The sequence below is a fragment of the Gracilinanus agilis genome, chromosome 2 (assembly GCF_016433145.1).
Source record: "Gracilinanus agilis isolate LMUSP501 chromosome 2, AgileGrace, whole genome shotgun sequence".
In the NCBI taxonomy this organism is placed as follows: domain Eukaryota; kingdom Metazoa; phylum Chordata; class Mammalia; order Didelphimorphia; family Didelphidae; genus Gracilinanus; species Gracilinanus agilis.
This window is the reverse complement of record NC_058131.1, coordinates 347,904,402-347,932,329: the sequence shown is the minus strand read 5'-3', so window position 1 is coordinate 347,932,329 and position 27,928 is coordinate 347,904,402. Positions and strand designations below refer to the sequence as shown.

The 27,928-nt window shown below is 44.3% G+C and overlaps 1 protein-coding gene across 2 annotated transcripts; it reads left to right on the top strand.

Annotated features, from left to right (window-relative positions):
• ACSS2 (acyl-CoA synthetase short chain family member 2) lies at window positions 1-27,647 on the top strand. 2 transcript variants are annotated; one of them, XM_044664374.1, is made up of 19 exons: window positions 1-243; window positions 2,642-2,837; window positions 17,473-17,564; window positions 18,580-18,683; window positions 18,800-18,872; window positions 19,178-19,253; window positions 19,330-19,444; window positions 20,126-20,164; window positions 23,509-23,646; window positions 23,737-23,907; window positions 24,090-24,223; window positions 24,565-24,697; window positions 24,770-24,826; window positions 24,993-25,073; window positions 25,346-25,454; window positions 25,675-25,743; window positions 26,379-26,555; window positions 26,667-26,741; window positions 26,843-27,647. In XM_044664374.1, the coding sequence occupies exons 1-19, from the start codon at window positions 72-74 to the stop codon at window positions 26,968-26,970; spliced, it is 2,139 nt and encodes a 712-aa protein (XP_044520309.1). In that variant the 5' UTR covers window positions 1-71; the 3' UTR covers window positions 26,971-27,647. The 2 variants fall into 2 exon arrangements, with proteins under 2 accessions (XP_044520309.1, XP_044520310.1); XM_044664375.1 differs by lacking the exon at window positions 20,126-20,164.
• The last annotated feature ends 281 nt before the right edge of the window (window positions 27,648-27,928 follow it).

The following is a 27,928-nucleotide window of genomic DNA, read 5'->3' as shown; positions in this document are numbered from 1 at the left end:
AGGGTGAGGCAGTGGCTGTGCCGGCGAGAGCGAAGCCAGACAGTGACAGGGATAGACTGGGACTAGACGAGATGGGGCTGCCTGAGGAACGGAGTGGCTCCGGGAGTGGGACTGGGAGCGGGAGCGGAAGCGGGGAGCGGGCGCGGAGCTGGTCCCCGCCACCTGAGCTTAGCCGCACGGCGCACGTCCCCTCCATGGCGCGCTACCGGGAGCTGCACGGGCGCTCGGTGCTCGAGCCTCGGGGTGAGTGCGCCCGTCTGCGCCTGCGCTTACGCGCCCCAGAGGGCAGTGAGGGGGTGGTTCTGGGGAGGCGCTAAGAGCGGGACGGGGGTGGGGGTGGGGGTGTGAGGGTTGTGAGGAGGGGAGAATGGAGGGTGGAGGGTTTTGTGGAAGGGAGTAGAGTGGCAGGCGAGCCTGGTGGAGAGGAAGGAGATGTTTATTTGGGGTCTATACAGAACTAGGATTCAGTGCGAGGATTCGGGGGAAGTTGGTGGGGAGGAATGGATGGGTAACTGGGGAGACCTCAGAATAAGTGATGGAGGAAGTTTGATTTGGGAAATGAATGAGGGGGGATTCTGCCAAGGTGGGCTGTCATGGGGATAAAACTTATAAGAGGAAGAAAAATGAGAGATAGAAGGGAAGAGATAGAGGGTTGGGCTTCACCTGGGTTTGAGGGTGCTTCTCCCCCTTAGCTCTTTTTCTCCTCACTTTAGGCATCCCTGTCTTCCTAATCCCACAGTTTTTTCAAATTGCCTTGTTTATTTATCTATTTGCATGGTATGTTGCCCCAGTAAAAGTAAGCCGCTTGAGGGCAGGGACTTTTTTTTTGTCTTTGTGTGCCTTGTTCCTTGCACAGTATCTGTAAGTAGTAGACTATACATGTATAAAGAATTGAATTAGGCAGGAAACCTGAGTTCTAATCTTTATGATCCCAGAGAAGGTAATATCTCTGAGCTTTATTTTCCTTATTTAAAAATAAGTTGAGCTAAATGATCTCTTAAGTTTCCTCCTTATCTCTCTCCTTTTCCATTTGTTATCTTCCCTGCTTCTTCAAATCTTTCATTTCCAACTTCTTTTTGGGAGTTTCTAATTCCATGATACTCCAGTATCTCAGGGTTAACCTTGTCAAAAACTGAACTCATCATCTTCCCACCACCCAACTTGTTCCTTCTGACTGACTTTCCTGTGTTTTTCCTGGCACTGCCATCTCCTCAAGTCAGACTTGAAACTTTCATCATTGAAAGTCATCTTTGACTGTTCACTCTCTCACTGATGCATATCCTGTCAGTCACCCAGGCCTGTTGATTATTTCTTCAACATGTGTTTCAAATCTGCCCTTCCTTTCTGTTACTACTGCCAAATCTTGATTCAGATCTCTGTTACCTCTCCACTGGACTATTGCAGTAGCCACCTAACTACTCCTGCCTCCAGTCTCCACCCTTTGGTACTTTTTGCCATTTTCCTTATATACAGCTTTGATGGAAACACTTTCCTGTTAAAAAATGTTCAGTGTCTGCTAAGCTCAATCTGACATTCAAGACCCCCCAAAAGCCAGTCTTCTCACTGTTCCACATACTGTGCTTATTCCTGTCTCTGTGCCTTTGAATATGCCAAATCTGCAGTTGCTGGCATTGCTTCCCTTCCTTTTATGAACCTATTCCCATTTCCCTTTACCTTTCCAGATCTAAACCATCTTTTATTTACTTGTTCAAACCCAGACTCTTTCAGGAAGCCTCCTTTGACTTCCAACATCCACACTGATTTAAGGATAATAATCAATAGTGCCCATTCAATGTTTTATGATTTATAAGTCGATTTATAGATGTGATCTCACTGGAACCTCACAACAATCCTGTGAAGTAGATAACCCTATTTTATAGCTGTGGAAACTGAATCATAGAGAGAAGAAATGGCTTACCCAAGATCCCTCAGCTAATAAGAGCTGCCTAGGGACCAAGTGCTTTTTCCTTTTACTTTTTAATGTCCCTCTGATTTCCCCTTTCTCAATTCCTACAGCATTTACAATCTATACCCGACATTCTAGCACTTAATGATATTCTGTTGTGACAAGCAGCAAGAGTTCAGAGAAGAGAAAGCTCCATGGGACCCCAGAGAAAGCTGGATTTGAGCTAACCCTTGAACAGTAAAGAGACAGTCTGTTACTGTGAATAGAAAACTGACCTTGGAACTAAGAAGACCTGGGTTCAAATTCTGTCTCAGACACAAACTGGCTGTGTAATACTGGGCAGGTTACTTAACCATTAAATGCTCTTTAAGACTATAAGTTGCAGAAGAGAAGGGGACATGCATAGAAAGAAGGAGTTTCCCTACTCAGGAGTTCCCTTTCCCACATGAAATGACCTATTCCTTTAAGTGCAATAGTGGGACAGGCAAAAGGAGAGTGTTGTGGAAAGGGAGCAGTGGGAATTATGAGATGAAATTAGAGTCTAGTGTGCACAGGGAATAAGGAAGAACCCAGTGCCAGTTGCAGTTGGTAAAACTTGGGGAGATGGGACTGGAGAGGTGGGTGGGGGTCAGCCTGGAAGGGAGAGGTTTGGACTTGGTCTCTAGGCAATTGAAAGTGATCAAAGAATGAGTTTTTGGAAGTGGAATGATAATTGGGCTTTCCTTTTCTATACAGAATTTTGGGGAGATATTGCCAAGGAATTTTACTGGAAGACTCCATGTTCTGGCCCCTTCCTCCAATATAATTTTGATGTCACTAAAGGGAAGATCTTCATTGAATGGATGAAGGGAGCAACCACCAACATCTGCTACAACTTGCTAGACCGAAATGTTAATGAGAAGAAACTTGGAGACCGAGTGGCCTTTTACTGGTAAAACATCCAGTTCCTAGTCCCAGGGAACAGCATCCTTGGCAACATAAACCATAGTAAAGGCTAGAGTGGAAGTTGAAAGGGGAAAGCTCTGGCTTCCCTCTTATTCCTGCATGTTACATGGGGGCCAGGCTATCTCTCTTCTTCCCTTCTGCAGTTTGTTCTCATCTTCCCTGTAGAGTCCCTAGTCCCAGTGCCCCTTTGTGGGACTCATGTTGGACCTTGATTTTACTGTATTCTGGGTTTTTTCCTGCCTCTCTCAACAGGCACCCTAGGAGAGGGCTGAAGGTTAGGGCTAGTTGAGCACCTGTTTTGTAATTAACTTGGGCTTTGTGAGTAACAGCCCTGGTTACCTTAGTCTTCGTAATGTGCTTAAAAAGAGTCCTGGCAAGGCAGTCAACAAACCTGGATTTTAGTGACTTTAGGCTATTCTCTTAAACTTTTGGGACCTGGGTTTCCTTATTTTTAAAACAAGGATAATATCTTCTATGCCTGCTCCAAGACTGTGATCCTTATGAGAATCACAAGAGGCATAATGGTGAAAAGAAGGCTGGATTTGGAATCAGAGGACCTCATTTCAAATCCTGGCTCTGCTACTCATAGCCTCTGTGATTGTGGGCGAGTCACTTAACTTTTCTGAGCCTTAGTTTCTCATCTGTAAAATAAGAGGTTTGGACTAGATGATCTTTAAGGTTGTTTCCAGTTCTAATGTCAGTCTATGGTCCTGTGAAATGAGATTGGAGATAGAAAAATACTTCAAAAAGTATTTATACAAGTATGATGGATTATTTTGCTTATTTTATATTTAGTATTATTCCAGTCTTGTCTCCAGCACCATTCAACTAGTTTCTCTTAGTCACTACTTAGCTGCCAGCTTGGAGTCCTTTCTTGCAGTCTCAGGCTACCTCCTGAGCATTTCTGGGACATCAAAGACCATTAAAGCCCAGCCAGGAATTAACATTTAACAGCCAGGACTCCGGAATCTCTTCTTTGGCACTGTTGTTGGGTACTTCATGGTGCCATATAAGCATTAGCCGCTTTTATTATTACTCAACTAGAGCCCTGAAATCTTGGGTTTACCCCTGAAATCTTGTGCCCACCCCCCTGAATTAGGTGCTCTATGGAGTCAGACTGGAAGAGCAAAGATTTCGTATTCAGAGGATAAGAAGGAATCTAGAAGGCAGAAAGGCAGATGGGAAGAGATCAAACATCACTTACTTAAGTCAGTAACTTATTCTCCCTCTCACCTACTGTGTGCAATTTCTATAACATGGTGGAGAGGAAGAAGACCTGGTTCTTTCTCCTGAGCATCAAACAGTCTAATTGGGGAAATGAAACTGACACAGCAAACACATTTGAGAGAACAATTAAATGCTATTTCTGAGAAGTAAGGTGATCAGGGAAGGCTTCACAGAGGGAAAAAGAATTGATCTGATCCTTGAAGAATAGGTAGAATTTGGATGGTGGTACAGAAGATATTTTCCAAACAAGAAAATCTGTGTGAGTTCAGATTCAGAGGCCATGATGACTATGGAATAGGTGAAGGAGAACAGTTGGGGGTTAGGCTGTAAAGGTAGATCAGCTAGATGATAAAAGCCTTAAATGCTAACCTAAGAAATCTGGAAATTATCTGTGAGCCGCTGAAGGATGTGGGGGCAAAGGAATGACATAGTCAGACTCATTCATTAGGAAAATTAATCTGGCAGCCTATACGGGATGGATTGGAGAAGGCAGAGAGAACAGTTAGATTCTTATAATACACTGAAATGGGTGATGAACATCTAGGCTGAGAGTAGTAAGGATGGAGAAGTGGGAATAGATTTGTGAGATTTTACAAAATAGACTTTATAGGGCCTTGAAAGAATCTGTATCTAGAACTTTTAGTTTTAGAAAGCTTTTAGCTTCTTTGATCCCAGAACCTCATTTTTCCCCCCAAACTAGACAGTATCTTTAATCAGCAACTGTTCCAAGCTTTTTGAGCTTCGCAATGGTACAGTATGTGTGTATTTGTTGGATTTGGTAAGGAAGAGGAGACAGTGGGGGAATTTGGGGTCAGTATTAGAAGAATAGTACTGGGTTTTAAGAGAGCCTGGATAAAAGACTATCAATGATCCTTAAGTGATTTCTGCATTATTATCTCTGCTTGGCCTTAGGATATCTTTGGGAAGCCCCTAGTCTAAACTCTTAGTTGCCATTTCTTGTGGGCCACTCCCTTGTCCTTATTCCCAGTGGCCTGCTGCTGTCCTTAGTCCTTTTCAGCCATTTCCATTAGTCATAGAATCTGGTATTGTAGCAGGAGTGTGACTGGGGCTGAGCCTATTGAAAAGACTCCCTCCTTCCCTGGTTGGACAAGGCCATCTGAACTCACTTTTCTCCTTTTTGCCAGTTCCTGGACCTATTTCAAATCCTCCCTTTGAAACTAGAGATGCTGAGGAACTGATGACCTTGTGGGTAACCTTGGAGGCTCTGCTTCCTGCTTGCCCTAACTTCAATCACTAGAGGACTGAATTCCTCCAGATGGGTCTCAGAATCTTTAGTTTTAAGACTCTAGGTAGGGTAGGGTATGGGTGGTGGTACAAAAACCCATAGAGAAGGAAGCAAGTTTTGGTCATGATAGGAAAGTCAGATTCTAGGGGACTTTGGCACATCTGGGCTTTGTCTCTCAGTCCATATAAGTCTCTGTGTGTATTTGGATTGGGAAGAATGTGGATGTGCTCTTTTGCCTCTGTTCTAAGGCTGTGTATGTAGAAGAGCAGAGACAGAGTATGTCTTTGTCTTGTCCCATTGTCCAAGTCACTACTTGCTAAAGAATCATTGACCCTAAGGTCATAGGACTTTGACTCAGAAAGTACATCCTTCTCTTGTGCCCCCTCTCTTTAAATGCCACTGTCTTCTCAGATATCTTGGCTTTATCATTTTTTCTGTTCTTGTTACCAGTAGTTGGGGTCCCAGAAAGGGAAGGGGTTTTCCATTTTGAGCATCATTCTTCTTTTTCCTGGTCTTGTATTTAATGGGTTTACCCTTGTCACCATTGTTTAGCCTGATTGCCTTTTGTAGGTGGTGACTTTCTCCCTCCATGGTGGATCCCTAATGTTTTTAGAACCTACCCTAGAGGAGGCAAGACTGAGTGGGGTGGTATGTTGTAGGTAGTTATTTCCATGTCCTACAGCCATGCTAAGAAGATTCTTCTTCTGGATGTCATCAATTCTATAACATTTGAGAATGATTAGGGTGAACTCTGACAAGCCCCTTTGCCTCTTTAGATCTCATTTTCTTCTGCTTTACAATGAAGGAGTTGGATAAAGTCCTTTCTAGCTCTGACATCCAACGGTTCCATGACACTGCCTCTGTAAGAGGAAGGAAGTGGTTTTTCAGGAGTTCTTTTGCAACCTTTGGGGAGATGTGTAAGAGAGAGGACTCACATCTTCTTTTTCCTGTCTCCCTTTGTACCAGGCTGGACCAAAGTAGGTATTGCAGTTAATAGATAATGAAGATAAAGAAAGACAACAGGCTTCACCATGTGATAGTATCCTAGGGGTCACTTCAGGCCCCAGAGTTTGAACCTTAGCTCAAGAGACTCAGTAATTTGATCTTATCCATCCTCTCAAACGTGATCAGGCTATAGGAATTTGCTTCCCATTAATCACACAAACCAGAGATTGATTAACCAGATGCCAATGTATTAATTTACAATAGGAATATTCCTGGCCCCTTTAGTGGGTAGGTCTGTCTGCTTAGGAAATCTAATTTGTTAGAAAGGTTTTTTGGTAAGCATAGAATCAGAGCAGAAAGGAAAACTGCTTTATTAACAGGTATTTCTCTCAAGCAAGAATAGTTTGGTAAACTTTCTTTCTATAGCCATAAGGCTATTTCTAACTAAAGTTGTGTATGTCACCTAGAACTGGAATGACTTCTTTCTAGGGCAGTGTAGATGCTTTCTTTCTCTTGGCACCATACAGACTAATTTCTTCTACCATTTCTGGACAAATTATAATTAATTAGGTGAAAGCTTTCTTGGCTGAAGTGAGTAGACATTTATCTCAACAACAACCCATTTATAAATCATCTCCTTACTGGTTTTGTATCCATTCTATATTCTTTCTAGGGCCCATTTCATTGGATGGTATTTTCTGATTTGGCCCCCTAGTTCTGGGGGTAGCCTGAAACTGCAGGCTTCTGTGATATGACTGAATAGTCATTTGGGAAACATATAGGGTTGGATATTTTTAGGGATACCAGGGGAAAATGTCCCATTCTCCCCACTCGGGTTGGATTTCCCTTGACAGCCTCCTCCCTTCCCCCTTAAACTCCCACCAAGGTGGGATTGAAGAATTCTAGCTCTGGAGGTGGAGCTACATCCTATCCTTTTCCTTTTTATGGTTTGGGAGAGATTGAGTACATGTCCCTCGAAAAGGTGCAGATAAAATTGACCTAGTACCTATCTCCTAGAGGCCTCTATGTTAGTGCTGGAAACGGACCTTAGAGGTTATCTAATTCAACCTCTACCCAATACATAAGTCCTCTTTACAATGGTAATAATAAATAAAGTTTATATAGTGCTTAAAAGTTTGTGAAGTGCTTTCCTTAGATTCTTATTTGTGCCTCACAATAACCTTGGAACTAGGTACTAACCTAGGTTTTAACCCCATTTAAAGCTCCAGAGAAACTATCTATTCAGTATCAGAGTGAGATTGGAGTCATTATCTTTCTGACTTTATAGTTAGCCCTCCAACCACTGGTGACTGCCCAGCTTGTCCAGTCTCTGCTCAAAGACTTTCAGTGATGGGAAAGACAGACTATCATTGAGGGAAGGCTCTACTTGTTGGAAAATCATTTTTATATGCTACTGACATCTTCCTCTTTGTAACTTAGCCCCAGAATTAGTGCCTAATTCTGACCTCTGCAGAATATGATTCTCCCCCTTCTACTTTGACAATCCTTCAGTTACTTTTTCTTTCTTTTTTTATTCAAAGATTATTTATTTTTCCAATTAAATGTAATAACAGTTTTCAACATATTTTCCAACATTATAAGATCCAAATTGTTTCTCCCTCCCTTCTTTCCCCCATCCTAGAGACAGTAAGCAATTTGATCTGGGTTATACAGGTCATTATCATGTAAAACACACTCCCATATCAGTAATAATCATATAAAATCAAAACCCCAAATAAAATAATGTGAAAGACAGTGTATTTTGATCTGCATTTGACTCCACCAGTTCTTTCTTTGGTGGTGGATAGTATTCTTTGGCGTAGTTCTTCAAAATTGTCTCAGATCCTTATTGCTGAGAATAGCTAAGTCTTTCACAGTTGATCATTATATAATGTTATTGTTACTGTGCACAATGTTCTCCCAGTTCTGCTTATTTTACTCTGCATCAGTTCATGTAAGTCTTCACAACTTTTTCTGAAATTATCCTGCTTATCATTTCTTATAGTACAGTAGCATTCCATCACCAGCATATACCGTAATTTGATCAGCCATTCCCCAGTTGATGGCCATCCCTTCAATTTCCAGTTCTTTGCCACCACAAAAAGAGCTGCTATAAATATTTTTGTACAAGTAAGTCTTGTCCCTTTATGATTTTTTTTGATGTACAGACCCAGTAGAATTATTACAGGATCTAAGAGTATGCACAGCTTTATAGTTCTTTGGGCATAATTCCAAATTGTTCTCCAGAATGGTTGGATCATTTCACAACTCCATCAGCAATTCATTAGGGTCCCAATTTTGCCACATCCCCTTCAACACATCACTTTCCTTTACTGTCATATTGGCTGGTCTTTCAGTTATTTTTTCATTCATTCATTCAGCATGTATTTATTAAATATTGTGTGCAAAGCATTGTGCTAGGCCATGGGTAATTCAAAAAGGCAAAAAATGAAGTGATCTCTGCCCTTGAGGAGTTTATCTTCTGCTTGGTTGCTACAGTATATTCACAGAGAAGTAAACACATTATTTACAATGTAATTTTGGGGAGGGGAGGAGAGCACTAATAATTAGGAACTCAGGTGACTCCACACATTAGAGGTGGCGCTTGAGCTGGGTACCTGAGATGTGTGAAATGTGGAAAAGGATCTGGACTTGGATGTCAGAAGACTGGGGTTCTATGGAGTAGCTTTGCCACTGTTTTACTGTGTGACCTTGGTTGGATAAGTTATTTAAGTTCTATTTCCTCCATAGAATGGGGATAATAACCCTGGCCCTTCCTACCTCAAGAATTAGATGAGATGAGGGATGGGAAAGCCCTGAACACATGTGAAGTGATGGTGCTATTACATGCATGAGATTGCAAAATCACAGAGCAATAGATAACATCCCATGCCTGGGGGAGACCCTGTGTGAAGGCAAGGGAAGGTATAAGTAATAGACTAGGATGGCTAGAACATAGAATGACTAAGGAGGCATAATGTGAAAAAAAGCTTAAAAAATAGGCTAGAGCCAGATCATGAAGAGCTACAAATGTCAGACTGGAGGTTGTATTTGAGCTTTGTACCTGAATAAGGAGTCTGTAAGGCTTCTGGAGCAGAGGAATGGCATGGTCATTTAATGTACTTCAGGAATATCAACTTGGAAGATGTGTGGAGACTGGATGCTGGGGGACCAAGCTGGAGACTATAACAATAGTCCAGACAAAAGGTGATTAGAGTCAGAGCCTGAGTGGTGGCCACATGAGTGGAGAGAAAGGCAGGACATATGGTGATGGTAAAATTAAGATTTGACAACCAATTGGAGGGTAAGTAATAGTGAAAATTCAAAGATGATGCCTATGCCTGGCTGGTTTGGTAGGTTCCTGTGGTGGTACCTTCTATAAGAAATAGACAAAATTAGGAGGAAAGGTGGATTTGGCAGAAAAGACAGTTCTATTTTTGTACATATTGACTTTGGGGATCTCTATGACACATCCAAGCAGAGATAATAATGAAGACTACTCTGTGGATATGCAGGTTTTAGATTTCCCTTGATTTTTCTGATTTCCCAGGCTCAACAACCCCATTTCCTTTAGTGGATCTTCATATAATACGGTTTTACATCCTCTCATTCTTGCTTTATATCCTCTCAGTCTTGCTATGTATGTCCCTCAGTTTTTCCGTGTCCCTTCTAAGATGTGCCCAGAATTGGGTACAATACCCCAATTCTGACTAGAGGGCTTGGACACAACTTCCACTCTGTAGCCTAAGATCACTGATGTTAGTTCTTACAGAAGTTCCTTCATTCTGTCTGACAGCAAGCATGGACAAACAAAGCTAGCTGCTGATACTGGAGAAAGCTGGGAAGGGCCTTTGACAAGGCATGTGTTGTTCTCTTGCTCCAATGTGTGAAGTATAGAAAGGACTTTGGACTTGGTTGTCAGAAGACTGGGGTTCCATAGAATGGCTCTGCTGTTGTTTTGCTGTGTGACCTTGGATAAGTTATTTAAGCTCTATTTTCTCCATAGAATGGGGATAATAACCCTGACCCTTCCTACCTCAAGAATCAGATGAGATGAAGGATGGGAAAGCCCTGTAGACATGTGAGGTGATGGTGCTATTACATGTGTGGAATGGCAGAATCATAGGTCAGATTGCATTAGCACACAGAGGGCAACAGACAAGAAGACTGTTGGATTTTGGTTCTGGGACTGTGAGGAAGCCCTTGCCAAAAACTGGGCACTGCTCGGGCCAGGTGGGAGCTGGTTGTGACTCAAACAATAAGGAACCATGTAGTTTCTGAAGTATAGGCATGATACAGGCAGGAAAACAGGATTTGAGCTAAAAGGGTCCCTAGAAATCACTTGCCCAACTCCTCAGCCCCTTTATTTTTCAGAGGATGAAACTGAGGCCCAGAAGTGGTCTGCTAGAAATCACACAGTGAATTCATGGCAGAGCTAGGAAGGACCCAGTTAGCTTGACACTCCAGCCAAGGTTTTTTATATTGTCCCACAATGCCATGATTAAAGCAGAATTTTGACCTCCAGGCTTGCATGTAATTTGGGAATGAGATATTTGTTGCTGGGTATTTCTTTGCATCACAACAGGCAAAGGGGGTGGGGTTCCTCCCCAGGTGCTGGTACTCCTCTGTTGCCTTGTTCCAGCTGTCACCTGAGCATTGCTAGTTTCTGTGAAGGGAGAAATTGAATACTTCTCAGAGCCTCAGGTTGCTGTTTTCAGTGTCCTTTTCACATAATGCTCCTGGGAGAGACCTTAGAGATCATCTTATATCTAACTCCCACATTTTACAAATGAGGAAATGGAGTCTCAGAGAGGCTAAATGACTCAGATAAGGTCACACCCGAGTTTTGCTGGTCTCTGCCACTAAGTAGCTTGTGTGGTTGTTCCAGTCTGTCACAGAGATTTATGATCCTTGCATCATACATTTAGAGAAGGAAAGTCCCTTAGAGATCATCTAGTGTCACCTCCATATTTGGCAGATGAGTAAAACTAAGGCCTAGAAGGGATAAATGATGTAGCCAAAGTCTTATAAGTAGCAAGGAACAGAGCCAGAACATGAACCCAGATCCTTTGACCCCCATTTCAGTGCTCTTTCCATTCTACTATACATCTGACAAATTGTGTGGCCCTTGGGAAGAAGCAAATTCCTCTTTCTGGACCTCAACCATCTGCAAAATGAGGATATTAGAAAGATGGGGTCATCTCTCTCTAAAATCTTTTCAGTTGCAACATCCCATGCTCTATAGTAAGTCAGGTTTATGTATACAGCACAGAGACTAAATAGATTAAGCATCCAGCCTTACAATTTCTTTCTCACTGGCTTCTTGACTTGGTCTGATTCTTCCATCCTTTATGGTCTCTTCTCTATCCATCCAGGCTTCTCATCATGCCCATAATTGATTTCCCTTTACTTTCCTTCCTCTTGTTCTTTCTCTTTTCCTCCAGGCTCAAACACCTGATGTTGATAGTGTATATACAGTATACAGTATACTGGCCTAGCAGACCCTCCCCTTCCCCCTTCTGTGAGAGAGGAAAAATGTCTGTTCTCTCCTTTCTGACCCCTTTCTGGCTGTTCCCCCCCCCCCCCATTACAAAAAGTTTGGCTCCCTTTTAATGATCTTTTTATTTACCTTATTAGTCGTATAAATTGTCATCTTGCTTCTGTTTATTTCATTCTGCATCTCTGCATCTCATTTATAATAACATCCTTAAGGAGTTATCCAGATTCTCTTTTAATGCCTCCAGTAATAAAGCTTTTATCATCCTAGGAATTATTGCAGTGTCCTGATTATGGGGAAGTTCTTCCTTATTTTAGGCTGATATCTACCTTACTATGACTCCAACCCACATATTCCCCTCTCTGAAACCACACAGAATAAACCTAATCATTCTTTATCATGACAAATAGCTGGTCACAGTGAGCATATTCTCTGTAAATCTTAATTTTTTTAAAGCTAAAAATCTTCAGGCCTATCAACTGTTCCTTATAGGCTATTTGGAGGACATCTTCCAATAGTCTCTCAACTATTCCTTGTAGAATATCCTTGTAGGATTTGAAGTTCCCTCCATCATTTTATTTGGGTCTCATATTACCCCCTGTGTCCATTTTATAGATGTGGAAACTTAGATCCTAAGAAGGTACATTATTTTCTGTTACACAGAATTAGTAGCAGACGCAGGACTAGGCCCCAGATCTCCTGACCCCAAATATCAGTCAGTCAGATATTATTTATTAAGTGCTTACTATGTGCCAGACATTGTGAAAAGCTCTGGGGAGGCAAAGAAAAGCAAAAAAACAGTCCTTACCCTTAAGGAGCTCACAGTCTATTGGAGGCAACAAGTAAATGAATGTGTATAAACAAACAGGATAAATTGGAAATAATTAACAAAGGGAGGTCTTTAAACAGAGGGTAGCTAAGTGGCTTAGTAGATAGAGAGCCAGGCCTGGAGACTGGAGGCCTGAGTTCAAATGTGGCCTCTGAGACTTCTTAGTTGTTTAACTCTGGGCAAGTCACTTAACCTCAATTGTCTAGCCCTTTCTGCTCTTCTGCTTTGGAATTGATACATAATATCAATTGTAAGTCAAGGTTTTAGGGTTAAAAGAAAAAGGGATTGGGATAGGCTTCTAGTAATTAGGTAGGGTTTGCTTCATTTATTTATTTATTTATTTGTTTATTTTCAGAGCCCTTATCTTTTATCTTAGAATCAATACTGTATATTGGGTTCAAGGCAGAAGAGTAGTAAAGACTAGGCAATGGGGGTTAAGTATAAAATACAAGGCAACATCCTCAGCTGAGAGTGGAAGGAAGGGGAGCCTTGAGTTGTTTGAAGAGAGCTGAAAAGGTTTGGGAGAATCACTGTGGAGAGTGGGAAAGTGAGTAGCTGAGGGAGTTATAGTAGGATTGCCTAGCAGCAGTGAGAGCTCAAATGAGGTTGTATACCACATATTTGTAATGAATCCAGTCAGAACAGTTTCTTGATTTTTTTTTTTTCCACCTTCATTCAACAGTAGTTGTGTAGAAGCGAAGGCAGGGGATGGTGGGAAGTAATTCAAGGCTGAGGATTGGCAGGATGCAATTGGCAATATGATGAGGGGGCCAAGGACTTAAAAGAGAGTAGGACAGTCTAGAGTTGAACTAGGTAACCAAGGGGCCAAGATGAGGAAAAGAGGAAAGAGTGACTAACTAGTGCTGGGGTGATAGCCTAGGAGAACATTGAGGGGTTAAGGGATTGGAGATTATAGTGTAGATCAGTGATGGGCAACCTTTTGAGCTTGGTGTGTCAAAATTCGCCAAAAAAAATGAGCATAACTTGGGTGGTGTGTCTCTTTGAGAAAAAAAACATAATTTTGCGATATTTATAGTTTAAATAACAAAAATGTATAATTGTAATATATAACTGTATTTAATAAACCAAAATAGGTAAATTAATATAGGTAGAATTGTCATCTATAGTGTACAGTGTCTCTACACTACCCTACAGCAAATGCTTCATCCTTGGCATGTCATCGAAAATGGCTACATGTGTCTGTGCTGACATGTGTGTCATAGGTTTGCCATCACTGGTGTATATGAAGAATAGCATTTGATAGGGGAAGGCAGAGGGAGAGGTGGTAAGCCAACAGATTATTTCAGAATTTTTGAATAGGAGGGGGCAGCGCATTTGGCAGTGATGGCAAGGTTAAAGGGTATTATCATCTCTGCATATGACTGAAGTGTGGTGAAGGAGTAGGTCCAACATGCAAATAATTGTACTATGGTGTTCTTTTCATTATACTATGTTGTCTTTCTGAGGGCCAGGGCAGACAGGTACCTGAGCTCTCTTGGCATAAGGCCTGCACAACCCAGTGGAAGGCCTAAGGGGTGGGCAAGACATCTGTGGGTCTAGGACTAAAATAGCCTGAGGAAGGGTGGCATGGTGTGGGGGCAGGACTGAGACACCAGGGCAAAGCAGGAAAAGGACAATATGATGATACCAGCTAGCCAAGACTGAGGTTCAGAGACAGGGCAGGGACTTTTCCTTCTCATCTTCCCTAAGGTGCAGTAGGTTCAATAAAGCCACAGTACCTTTCATGAATTAATCATATAGCATTAGAGCTTGGAAATGACCTTAGAGGTCATCTCAAAATTGGCAAAATCAAGGAGCCAGAATCAGTAATGGCAGGATTGGAACCCACCTCCAGTTCTCTCTCCCCTTGTGCAACTCTTTTATTTGAAGGGGAGAAAACTAAGGTCACACTTAGTAAATGGGAGAGCCAGGGTTGGAACCCAGATCTCCTGGCTCCTAGCCCAGAACTCTTAAAAAAATTTGTTTAATTTTTGTTCTTTTATACTTGACAAATACTAATTAGCACAAACATTTCCATACCCAAAGAACTGAAAAATAGGATTATATATAAAACTGATTATATATAAAACTCTGTTGTGAAATCAACCCTATTTTTTATGACATCATTCTGCCTCCCCCTCCAATTTCCTGTTTTCAGATGTCCATTCATAGAGTCTGAATAATAGACACCCCCAGGACCAGTTTCTCAGCTCCACCTACTTCCTCAGGTCTATTTATGATATCTCATGACTCAGGTGCCTTTTCTCCACCTTTTCTCTGCTCCACCCTATGTAACTTTCCATAATCCCATAACATAATATGGCAAACGATTAAACCTACAGTCCAAACACAAACCATTTCTACCAGTAATAAAATGATTACTTTAGTGTGTGGGTCACCTGGGCTCTTTCTTTACAGGTTATGAAAGTCAGGACCTTTACTTCCTCTTTTGAAAGAGGCTATTTAGATGAGACATGAGGCAGGGCAGGAACCTCAGAACTTACCCAGCTGCCCCTTGCCCATAGATTGTTTCCACCCCACCCCCCCCAGCCTAACCCTAATCCAAATTCTGAGGGTAGGGGGCATCAAGGTCATTACCCTCCTTTAAGAAGAAACAGTTATCTTAAGGGTGTTATGAATTTTCCTTGAGTAGTTCACACAAACTCTGGGATTTGCTATGATTCAGGAGAGACAAAAGGAGGGAAATTGTCCCTAGATAGTACCTGGTTAGGGAAATAGGACTCATATATGGTACAATCAGAAAACAAGGTCAGACAGGATAGAATGAGGTGCTGGAATATATGATTCAGGCTCCCAGTTATAGAAACTCAGAAAGGGAAGTGATCATTGTGGACTAAAGTAAATGGGGAAGATTTCATGTAAGAGGGAAGATTTAAAATATGATTAAAACTTGGGGAATCATCTGTCCAAGGACCAGTTTAGTCCTATTGATGGAGACCGAGTCTCCTTGTGAGCCTGTTTTGCTTCGATTCTGTGTTAAAGGGCTGAGGGGTTGGCACCTAGGCAGATAGATTTAGATAGGTTTAAGTGGACAGCATACTGGGCCTGGATTCAGGAAGATTCAAGTTCAAATCTAGCTTCAGATGCTTTTTTATTAGGTGTGACCCTGAGCAAATCACTTATGCTCTAACTCAGTGGTTCCCAAACTTTTTTGGTCTACCGCCCCCTTTCCAGAAAAAAATATTACTTATCCCCCTGGAAATTAATTTTTTTAAAATTTTAATAGCAATTAATAGGAAAGATAAATGCACCTGTGGCCATCATCACCTCCTGTCTCTAGGCCTGGCTCTCAGTCCACTGAGCCACCCAGCTATCCCCTGAAATAATATTTTAAAATAACTTAGCATGGTGTCTGGCAGTAAGTAGGTTCTTAATAAATGCTTGTTTCCTTTCTTTCCTAGGCAAGGTTAGAAATCCGTCTATCTCCCTGGGCTAGTACTTAGGACATGTTAGTTGATGTTTGGACCTTGATGCTAGAGGAACAGTATTTATAGGGGAACAGGCTTGAACTTATCTCAAAGAAAGTGAACACCAGGAGAAATGGGTTATAGCTATATTAATAATTCAGAATCAGAACAGTGGCATCCCATATGGCATGAAAGGAAATGGCTGAATACATATTTCAGACATGCGAGTATGTTTGTATATGTCTGTTCATCTGTGCACATTTGTGTAGGTTTATGCATAAGGTATGTGTATTTTGAACATCTGGTGTTGAAGAAAGAAATATTAATACTAGTAACGTATTCTGTGTTTAGGCACTTAGTTTGCCAGAAATTTTTTATTTAATTTATCATTAATCTATATCCAAGTCATTCTTAGGTCCAAACTGGCATGGTTCCCCATGTCCTCTGACAAGATACTGCTCTAAGAAGATTTCAGGTAGTATTTATAGGAATCTTGAACCAAGAAAAGATATCTTAAAATTCCTTTTAGATGAACATTTCATAATTGAGCAATCAAGTCACTATCTCATGTCTCCAGGACCATTTCACTCAGTCCTGGAGTTTAACAAAGGGACCTCCTCTCTTCCTTTGTTACAGTCTTAATCCTCTCTCAGTGGAAGAGAGTAGATGCTAGAGCTCGGTCATTTCCCAGAGGACAGGTAAAGAGGAGACTGCCCTTAGATAGGTCAATAACCAAATCATGTTAGGGGTGGGGAAGACAATGATGTGGACAAGACAAGTTTTTTATTAAAATGTTTGGCACCATTCTTAATCCATTTCCATCGAGGAAAATATCCTTTCCTTTTTTTTTTTTTTTTAAACCCCTACTTCCTATCTTAGAAACAATACTGTGTATTGATTCTAAGGCAGACTGAGCAGTAAGGGATAGGAAATTGGGGTTAAATGACTTACCCAGGGTCATAACAAGTAGGCAGCATGTAAATCCAAGACCTCTTGACCTACTACTCTATCCTAGTTGCCCTGGAAAATATTATTTTTAATAGTTCTAAAGAAGCCAAAAATATTTAAAAAGGCATTAATATGCTTCTGCACTTCTATACAAGCCTGGTTCATGTGGAGTGAGCATGCATACATGTTGGTTCATATGTGTTCTAGTGAGTATGGCTATGTGGAATGGAGTGATTTTTTTAAAAGTATCCTAATTAAGACTTTCCCAAGGTTCTCTGCTGCCATGTGCTTGAAAGGAAATGGCTTTCCTAACCCGAACCCAGATACTGGTTTATTGAGCTAAATTCCCTGTATTTGGCCTGGATTAACCTTGGAAATGCTGATTATTTTCCTGATTCCCAAAGAACCTCTGTGTTCAGGTTTGGATTGAGGTGAGAGGTGTGATTGATTTGCCAAGCCCAAAGTGTTTCTGTTGATACAAGTTCTCCTGGTATCTTTCAGGGAAGGCAATGAACCTGGGGAAGCCACCCAGATCACTTACCGAGAGCTCCTGACCCAGGTGTGTCGGTGTGCTAATGCCCTCCGGAAACAGGGTAAGTACTAAGGCCGCATTGAGTCAAGTCCGGTCAGCAAGCATTTGCTAAGTGCCTACTATTTTCCAGGCACTCGCATTGGGGATATAAGGAAAGACAAAGAGAAAAAGAAAACAGTTGAAGATGAGGGCAGAGAAAATTCCAGACATGGAAGATAGCCAGTGAGAGTGCTCCGAATTAGGGTTAAAGATGTAGGGGAAGGGAGTAAGGTGTAAGAAGCCCAGAAGGGTGAGAAGAGAAGATTTATGAAGGTCAAATAGATATTTGATACTGGAGGTAATAGGGATCCATAGGAGTTTATTGAATGGGAGGTGGTTGGCGGACTGACAGGATTATATCTACACTTCAGGAAAGTTAGTTTGACAGCTAAGAGGAGGAGGGACTGCGGTGGGGAGATGCCTGAGTTGGGAGAACAACTAGTAGGTTCTTGCTGTAGTTCTGGAATGGGGTACTCTGGGCCTATACCAAGGTGGAAGCAGTATTAGGAACAGAAGGCAAAATTAACAGGACTTGGCCACAGATTGGATGGGGGTGGAGCAGGGAGTGGAGGATGACAGTTAAATTTTGAGTCCTAGGATTGGGGTATTGATAGCAGTCTCCACAGTAATAAGGAAGTTGGGAGAGGGGAGGGTTTAGGGGGGAAAAGATCATGAGTTTAGTTTGGGATATGTTGAATTTCCTCAAAACATTCAGTTAGATATTCAATAGACAGCAGGAGATACAAGCCTAGAGGTCAGCAGAGAGGTTAAGGATGACTAAGTAGATCTGAGATCTTTCTATCATCAGCATAGAGATGATAATTGAATCCATTAGAGCTGATGATGTTACCAAGTGAAATAATATATAGAGGGAGAAGATAAGAGGACCCAAGACCAAGCTCCTGGTAACAGCTACAGATAAGGATGGGCCCTGGAGACTTGAGGGGGACATTGGACTGGGAGAAGACAGTGTCAGAGGGACAGAGGGCTGGAGAGTGGAAAGATCAACAAGCCCATAGGCCATGTTTCTATTGCAGGCATTCGGAAAGGAGACCGTGTATCCATCTACATGCCCATGATTCTGGAGCTGGTGGTGGCCATGCTTGCCTGTGCTCGTCTTGGTGCATTGCATTCAATCGTGGTAGGGATCTTAGGGGACAGAAAGTGTTAGGTGGGAATAACAGAAACTCTGGGACCCCACTGGAGCTCATTCCCTTGCCCCAAGACCCCACCCTTAGTTTCCCCTTACTCCTTCAGTTTGCAGGCTTCTCAGCTGATTCTCTCTGTGAGCGGATCCTGGACTCAAGCTGTACCCTCCTTATTACGGCAGGTGACTGGCTCCCCCCTAGCTAGGCTAGGCTGCTCCCTCTAGGCAACCTTCTAGTTCCTAGCTGGCTCCTCCCAGGTTGGGGCAGGGGAGTGGTGGGTGGAGGAGGGCTGTGCTGGCTCTTGGAAGGAGTTGGCTGTATGGACTCTGATGGAAAAAACAATAGCTTTTCCAAAGGGTCCCGTTTTATGTGCTTCATGCTCTCACCTATCTCTCTTTTGGTACTGACCTCACAAGCTAAGGCCTTTTCTTGCCACTCACGGCTGTTAGGGAGAGAATTGGGAGTGTAATGCTCACTCTTCCCACAGATGCCTTCTACAGAGGAGAAAAACTAGTGAACCTGAAAGAACTTGTGGATGATGCCCTGCACAAGTGCCGGGAGAAGTAAGTAATCCACTCTAGCCAGGCCCTAGCTCCCCTTGCATCCACCAGCTCTCAATGGGCCCTCTTTGTTCTCTAGGGGCTTCCCTGTAAAGAGATGCATTGTAGTCAAGCACCTTGGCCGCGCAGAGCTGGGCACAGGTGATTCTCCGAGCCATTCCCCTCCATTGAAAAGGCCATGCCAGGACCTACAGGTAGGCCCCTCCTCCCAGCTTACCCTTATTGGCACTGACAACTATTACAATATTATCATAATTACTCTCAGAGGATCACGGGCAAGGCAATGAATATAGTCAGGGAGGATGGACAATGTCCACAGCAAGGAGAGAGCCTGGCTTAGGAGGCTGTTGTATGTGTTTGTTGATTGGGGATCAGGGAGGCAGCAGCATTCAAGTACCAGATGGGAACATCCAGCTCCCCTATGAAGTCTACTAGGGGGTGGTATCCATGCTCTGTGAGCAATTGGCTGCTTCTGGGCAGTATTGGCCTATGAGGTTGGGATTGATCTTGGCAAGAGATGCTCTGAATTTGGCTCCTGTGATGAGACTGGGTGTGGAGGTTGGGGATGCCCTCCACCTTTTATTGGGGTGGGGGGGCTGTGGGCCACTAGGAAAGTCTGGGAAACTTAGTAATTTGTTCATCTGCTTTTGGCTGGAAAATGGTAGAGACCAGGTTTAGGCCATAGACCTAAGAGCTAGGCTTGGGCCAACTCTGAGGTCAGAGGGTTCTTGAGGTGGGGGATTAGGGATCTTGGAGGAGCCAGTCAGAGGAATACCTGAGGAACCCTTGGGTGGTGGCTTGGGATTGGGGACCTTAGTTCCATCCCCTCATTTCTTCCCTCCCTACTCACCAGCCTCTCCATGGGCTTTTAACAGGACAAAATGAAAGCGAAACCAATGTCCAAGCGACCCCAGGTATCCACTTTCCCAGGCACTGCTTCATTGTGCCCTTGTCTGTGTGTCTATCTGCTTTTGCACCTGCTTACCCTGTTAGAGGACTTGAGCTTGCATCACAGTCCCTGAGATCCTCACTGACCCTATTCTGGTCATTAGCCACTAGGCTCTGCATCTGCTTCTAGGGCTTAGCACAGTGCCTGGCACATAGTAGGTGCTTTTTTTTTTTTAAACCCTTACCTTCCATCTTGGAGTCAATACTGTGTATTGGCTCCAAGGCAGAAGAGTGGTAAGGGTAGGCAATGGGGGTCAAGTGACTTGCCCAGGGTCACATAGCTGAGAAGTGTCTGAGGTCAGATTTGAACCTAGGACCTCCCATCTCTAGGCTTGGCTCTCAATCCAAAGAGCTACCTAGCTGCCCCCCAGAAGAGTTTTTAAGGGCTAGGCAATGAGAGCTAAATGACTTGCCCAGGGTCATATAGCCAGGAAATGTAGTCACCTAGCTGTCCCTTTATAGTAGGTGCTTAAATAAATGCTATATGACTGACCAGTTGGGAAGAATGATAGTGTGAGGCACATCTCTCTGGGAAAGGGAAGAGAAGTGAAAGAAGCCTGGACTCTAGCTCTGACACTGGCCCTTATTGTCTGTGTGACCCCGGGCAAATCTTTTAAAATTTAATTTCAGTTCAGTACTGGTACTGGTAGTGGTGTACAGGGTCCTGAGTAAGGAGGAGCTAGGGATCCAAAGATGGAAATGGAAATCCCTACCCTCAAGGAGCCCACATTCTTCTGGACCTCAGTTTGCTCATCTATAAGAGAAGAAGGTAGAATCTAGTCATAGAACTTAGAAGTTGAAAGGAACCTAGAAGTCATCTCTTTTATAGAGAAGGAAATTATAAAGCTGCACAATGGGTTTTGGCTGAGGGAGGACTACAGTTTCTGTGATTCTGTGTTCAGACTCCTGCGAGTCAGATAGTCCTATTAGAGAAATGGGACCAGAGCAGGTCTCTGCTCTCAGGGAATAGAAAACTATATATATACATGTGAAAAAAAATAGTGTCTAGAATAAAATGCTAGATTAGATACAGGTCACAATAGAGTTCATATTTAAGACAGGTTCAAGGGCAGAGAAGGAGGGACTTTCTGTGAGCTAAAGTATTCAAGAAATTTCTTTTAGAAGAAGAACTTGAATGATCCAATAAAGTTGGGGGTGTTATTTTAAGAGATCTCCCTGAAGGCTTTGGTAGCAGCATGATGTTGCTAGGGTAGAGAAACAGAAAACTTGACTGCTTTTGATTACTATATGTCTAGAGTGCTTTTAGATCTTGGATCGTGTGTGGCCTATTCCCATGTAGGTGGATCTCAGAGTAGTCATTCCTAGGTACTGGCCTTGGGGATGACTTTCAGTATCATGTGTATTATTGTGTGTGTGTGTGTGTGGGGGGGAGTTGCTCAAGACCTTCATGATCTTCACCCAGCATATAAACTCATTTCCCCAAGAGGTGACACAGTTTGAAAAGATAAGTAGATTTAGGGAAGTTTTCATTAGATTGATGGACAGCAGACATGTAAGGTTGAGAAATTCAGATGTTTGGGAATATCATGGGAGGACAGCTATTGTGAGTGACATCATCAGTGCCTGGCTTGTAGACTGACTCTGGGACTGATTCATTTCTAAAATCTGATTCTGTAAACAAAAGTCTCTGTAGGCATCTTGGCATGGGTCTGGGGACTTCATTTCTGTTGCTCAGGCCCATGTGGGACATGTGTGCACAGAGACCTCCTAAGCTACTCATAGGGAGCAGAGGGAGCTTCAACTCCTGATTCCTCCTTCCTCAGGGAGTAGGAATAAGACCTTCTCTATGCTGACTCAGGGCTTGGTCTTTGAGCCTTTGGGATACAAGGAACTGGCAACTTGTATAGTAGCTGCTGCAGGACTAACAAGACCAAATGGTCTCTGGGTCTTTGTGTGCCCTGAATGCCTGTTGCTTCTAATGTTTGTGCATATGCATTCCTGCCCCTAAGCTGTGGACGCTCATACATCAATATGTTTGTCTGCCAACACTCTGTGCGTGTGTGTGTGTGTGTGTGTGTGTGTGTGTGTGTGTGTGTGTGTATAGAGCATATTATTTCAGCCTTGGGAGCTGGTCCCTGGGGAGCCTGGCAGAACCTCCTGGCATGGACCACTGCCCCTGAGAGAAGTGGTTCTGGAGTGAGGGTGGGGAGGAAGGAAAGGGGGAGGCTGCCTCTTTGTTAGGGGTTCTTCCCATCTTCAAGTCCCCATGATTTTATGGAGCACCTCCTACGGGCTGTGTGGCCACTGCATTCTAGTATTTTCTAGGGGGAAGAAAATGCAGTTTCACCTCTTGAACTCATTCTGGTTGGGGAAATGTGACATACATTATAAATACACATCCACAGGATGGAATTCAGGAATGTAGTTTAGCCTCTGAGCACTATAGGAAATCAGACAGAAGATTCGGGAGGTCAGAAGAGCTGGGATGACCACAGATTGCTTCCCAAAGGAGGTGGAACTTGAAGTGAGCCATGAAAGGTGGACAGGTTTTGGATGGCAGGTGATGGGAGAAAGCTGAGGTAGTAACAAATTTGGTGGGGAGTGGGATGTAAGAGGAATTGGGGGTTGGTCAGAAATGGGGAAACTCAATTTGGCTGGGGTGGAGGATTTGTCAAGGAGTTAAAGATGAGGCAGAGAGGAGAGAAGGGCTGGGTGGCAGAGGTCATTGAGTATCAAAGTGGAGGTGCTTGGCTTTGAATCTGAAGGAAGTAGAGTGTCACCCTATGTTAATGGGCTGAGAAAGAACATCTGGCCTGTTTCCCCATCTGTAAAATGAAGGAACCTCTAAGACCTTTTGGTTCTAAATCTATGCTTTGGGAATGTTATTCTGGGAGCAGGAGAGCTATAGATTGTAGGGGCAGGGTCTAAAAATGGGTGAGACCATCAAGGAGGAAACTGACAGCAATCTAGAGAATTGATTAAGGGCCTGATTTAGGATGCTAGTGGAAGGAGAAATTAGATCTGAAAGGCATTGAAGAACCAGATAGGCTCAGTGGTTAGGACCACCCTCAAGTCCGTCTTTGGGATTTTGTGTTGAGAAGCTGAACGAAGCCCCACCAGGGTTGAAGGGAAATATGGGATAAGGCCCTACCTGTGGATCTGAGGGACTTACTAAACGAAGGTAGGCCATGAAGGATCCTGGTGCCATGGCCAATGAGGAGTCCAGGCTTTGGGCCTTTGTATTCTCTCTGGAGTTCCCCATAGCTATTGCCTCAGTCCCAAACCCTTAGGACATCCCTCCAAACCCACCCTGGACATATCTCTTCTCTTCCTCCTCCCCTCCCTGCAGATCCCCTGGAATCAGGGGGTCGATCTATGGTGGCATGAGATCCTGGGGGATGCAGAGGAGGAGTGTGAGCCTGAGTGGTGTGACGCAGAGGACCCACTCTTCATCCTTTATACCAGTGGTTCTACTGGAAAACCCAAGGTTAGTGCTTGGGAGGGCCAGGGCTAAGGGGGGATAGCAGTAGGAAAGGTCCAGGATGTGTTCTAACTCTGCTCCACACTCTTGCCCTAGGGAGTAGTACACACGACAGGGGGATATATGCTGTACACAGCCACCTCTTTCAAGTATGTCTTTGACTTCCATGAGGATGATGTGTTTTGGTGCACGGCAGACATCGGCTGGATCACTGGGCACTCCTATGTCACCTATGGGCCTCTGGCTAATGGGGCTACCAGTGTCCTGGTGAGATAGGGTGGGCTGTCCAGCCTGGAGACAGGGGTCAGGTCCTGGGGATTTTGAGGAGCTGGGCCTGGGTGATTTGGGACAGGTTATTGGGGCAGAGGCTCTGGTGGGCTAAAGGGTTTCAACTGGTAGGTCCTGGGGATAGTTGAGAGAATATGGGGTAACATCTTGATTGGGTGCAGTTTGAGGGAATTCCCACGTACCCTGATGTGAGCCGCTTGTGGAACATTGTGGACAAGTACAAGGTGACCAAGTTCTACACAGCACCCACAGCTATCCGCCTGCTTATGAAGTTTGGGGATGAGCCCGTCAACAAGTAAGGCCCAGTCCCTCATCTCATCTTTGCTTTCCTCCTCTGTGACCCTGAGGCAGGGGACTCCTGTTTCCTCATTGTAAAGATGGAGTTACTGAGGCTAGAGTCATTTTGCTGTGAAAGGAGAATAAGCCCCTACCCTGGATCCATCACAGAAGCTCAACATTTTGGGGCTTATCAAGTCCAACTTCCTTGTTTTATAGAAGGGGAAACTATCGAGTCACAGCACTGGCCACTAGCTGGGGCTTAGAATATCCAGACTCCCAATCCAGGGATCTCTCCATCAGGCAACGGGGAACTGGTTGGTCGCCCTGATGCCCAAATCCTTGCTCCTCCCCTTACAGATACAGTCGGGCATCCCTGCGGGTATTAGGGACAGTGGGCGAGCCCATCAACCCAGAAGCCTGGCTGTGGTACCACCGTGTGGTGGGAGCCCAGCGCTGCCCTATTGTGGACACCTTCTGGCAGACAGAGACAGTGAGTACAGAGGGGACTAGGAAATTGGGGGCCTGGGACCTGATGTCAGGACTGACCTCTGACCTCCAACAGGGTGGCCATATGCTGACCCCTCTCCCTGGTGCCACACCCATGAAGCCAGGTTCTGCGGTGAGTCCCCCTGTGAAAGGGTAATGTCTAAGGGGGAAGTAGGAGATTAAGGGGTGGTTGCCCCCAGAGACTCTATGGGCCCTGGGCTCTTAGGCTTCAGTGGGAATCTGAAGATCCCCTTATCAGTGTTTGCCCTTACCTACACTGGCTATGTCTGCACTCCCAGACTTTCCCATTCTTTGGTGTGGCACCAGCAATCTTGAACGAGTCTGGGGAGGAGTTGGAAGGAGAAGCAGAAGGTTACCTGGTAAGGTTGCATCCTGGGCCTGGGGTGACAGGTGTGCTGTGTGAGACAGACATGACATGGATGATTGAGTACTTAGGAAATAGGACTTGGGGGATATTTAATTGTGAAGTATGACCTGTGACATGGTTCTGTTAGATAATGTGACAGCATGGTAATGTAAGGGTGACAGGTTGTGTGATTGGCCCCAGTTAATATCTGATAGTATAATCGGTAAATTGGGAAAGTGCTTAATGCTTAACAGGAATGGCAGATGTTCCCTCTCTCCCCTTCAGGTGTTCAAGCAGCCCTGGCCCGGGATCATGCGTACTGTCTATGGGAACCATGAGCGCTTTGAGGCCACCTACTTCCGGAAGTTCCCAGGCTACTATGTAACAGGGGATGGTGAGCCTTTGTACTTCCCCTGCCTGTGACCTCTGACCTCTGGTGGCCAGACCATCCAGAAAAGGCAGGGCTCTATCTCCCTGGGTCAGGTAGTGTACCTGTCTTGAGTTGCTTAGCAGCAGGACCATCTTCCACTTTCTTCCCTGGGTCTGGGCCCCTGCCTTGGGGGGTGTTTCCCTTCTGAGAAAGCTATGGGGCTTGACCCTGTGTGCTTCCTAAGGTTGTCGGCGAGATGAAGATGGCTATTACTGGATCACAGGCCGGATCGATGACATGCTCAATGTGTCTGGTGAGGGATGCTTCCCTGTCTCATTTGACCCTTCCCTCTTTACACCTTATTTCCAAGTCTTGCCTCAGGTCTGGGACCATTTTTTGGGAGGGATATTGACAAGCTGGGGCATACACCAGAAAATAGGATAAGGAAAGAAATCATGACTGCTAAAAGGGAAAGGGGGCAAATGTCGAGTATACAGCTGTCTTAAATATCTGAAGGGCAGTGACACAGAAGAGATTAGACTTGCTCTGCTTAGCCCCAGTAGGTAGAACTAGTACCAGTGAGTAGAGGTTACAATGAAGCAAGTTTTGACTAAGCCTAGGAAGAAAACTTCTGACACTGAGAACCATCCCAGAGTGGGGTGGGTTGCTTTGGGAGCTGCTAATGAGCAACCTGCCACTTGGTGGTGTTCAGGCAGAGGCAACCTGGCTACTTATTGGGGATGTCAGGCCTGGGAAGGAGGTTGGACCAGATGCCTTCTGAGAGCCTGAGATTGGCTCTATGCAGCCTCAGCCAGTCATGGATGTGTGGCCTTTGTTCAGTGAGGTGGAGTAGGGGTAAATATAGGATCAGTGTGAGAAGTTGAGCTTCTTTCCTTGGAGACTTGAGAACAAGACTAGTGACCTTCTCCCAATGTCCATCCTTGCCAGGCCACTTGCTGAGCACAGCGGAAGTGGAGTCAGCACTGGTAGAGCACAGGGCCATTGCTGAGGCAGCTGTGGTCAGCCACCCACACCCTGTGAAGGGTGAATGTCTTTATTGCTTTGTCACTCTACGGGAGGGCCATGTCTTTACTCCTGCCCTCGCTGAGGAGCTCAAGAAGCAGGGTAAGTGCTATTTCCAGCCCCTGATCTGAGGCTCTGATCCAGTAGGAGCCTCTTTTTTGAGTACTGGTACCTACCCCAAATTCTCAGTAAAGGTTTGCTGCTTGATTACAGTTAGAGAAAAAATCAGCCCTATTGCTACTCCGGATTACATCCAGAATGCACCTGGCTTGCCCAAAACACGCTCAGGTAGGCATCATACTCATTCCTATGGGTAAGCTGGTGGGCCCTATGGCCCTTGTTGGAGCTGTGGGAGCCTGGGGTAACCACATTCCTGCTGTGTGCCACAGGGAAGATCATGAGGCGGGTTCTGAGGAAGATTGCACAGAATGACCATGACCTGGGGGACACGTCCACCGTAGCTGACCAGTCTGTCATCAGCCATCTTTTCAGCCACCGCTGCCAGACAGCACTATGAACCAAGGTTTCACCCAAAGCTCCTTCCTCAGACATCCCTGCTTGACTCTTCAAAGTTGTATCCAACTTGCCACCCCTTGCCAACCACCATCCAAGAGTACTAACAGGAGATGTAGCTTGTACCCTCAGGACCAGAAGATGTGGGGCAGGGCCCAGCTCCCCCTTCTCCCTGACAGCAGGGTACAGAACAGGCTAGACCCCTTACTCTAGGCCTCAACAGGAGCTGGAGCCTCTGCCAGAGTCAGGTGATTGGGCATGGGGGACGGGGGATGCATTGGAGCCCCGGGAGCGAAGGCAGATAGATGATTGATCCATGTTCAGCTAGACTGGGTCACAGGCCCTTCCCCAAAAGCACCAGCACTTACCTCAATACTAAATTAGATCTGTCTTTAGAAATTGCTCCTTATGACAGTTTGAAAAGGTGATTTAAAGAAAAACAAAAGCAAAAACCTATTTCCTTTTACTGGTGGGGGCATCCGGAACAGGAAAGCATGTTCACAAATTCCAAAGGCCAGGACCAGAAACCTATTAGACTCCCCACCTAGAAGGACTGCAACTTCTCCATTTTGGGAGGGCAAGGGGGGACCTCAGGTTTCTTTCCTGCCTCCATCCCACTGTCATTGGGGCTGAAAAAATTTTCAAGCCTTATGGTTATAGGAATAAAGTCTCTAAAACAGAGGAAATGGACATTCTTTTTTTTTTTTAGACCTTGAAGGTCCTTTAAATGCAACTCCATCACTGCACCTCAGTGCTCCAGTGAGTCTGCCCAGGGCGCTCCAGGGATTTTTAATCTGAAGTTCACAGATCCCCTAAGAGATCTGTTACATTTTAGGAGGTCTGTGAACATTTTTTGTTTGTAATCCTATGTACAAACACACATCTAAAACATTGAGGAGTCCTTTTCACCAAAAAGGCTAAGAACTCTATTTAGCCAGTGGGCATTGCAACCAAGAGGTTTG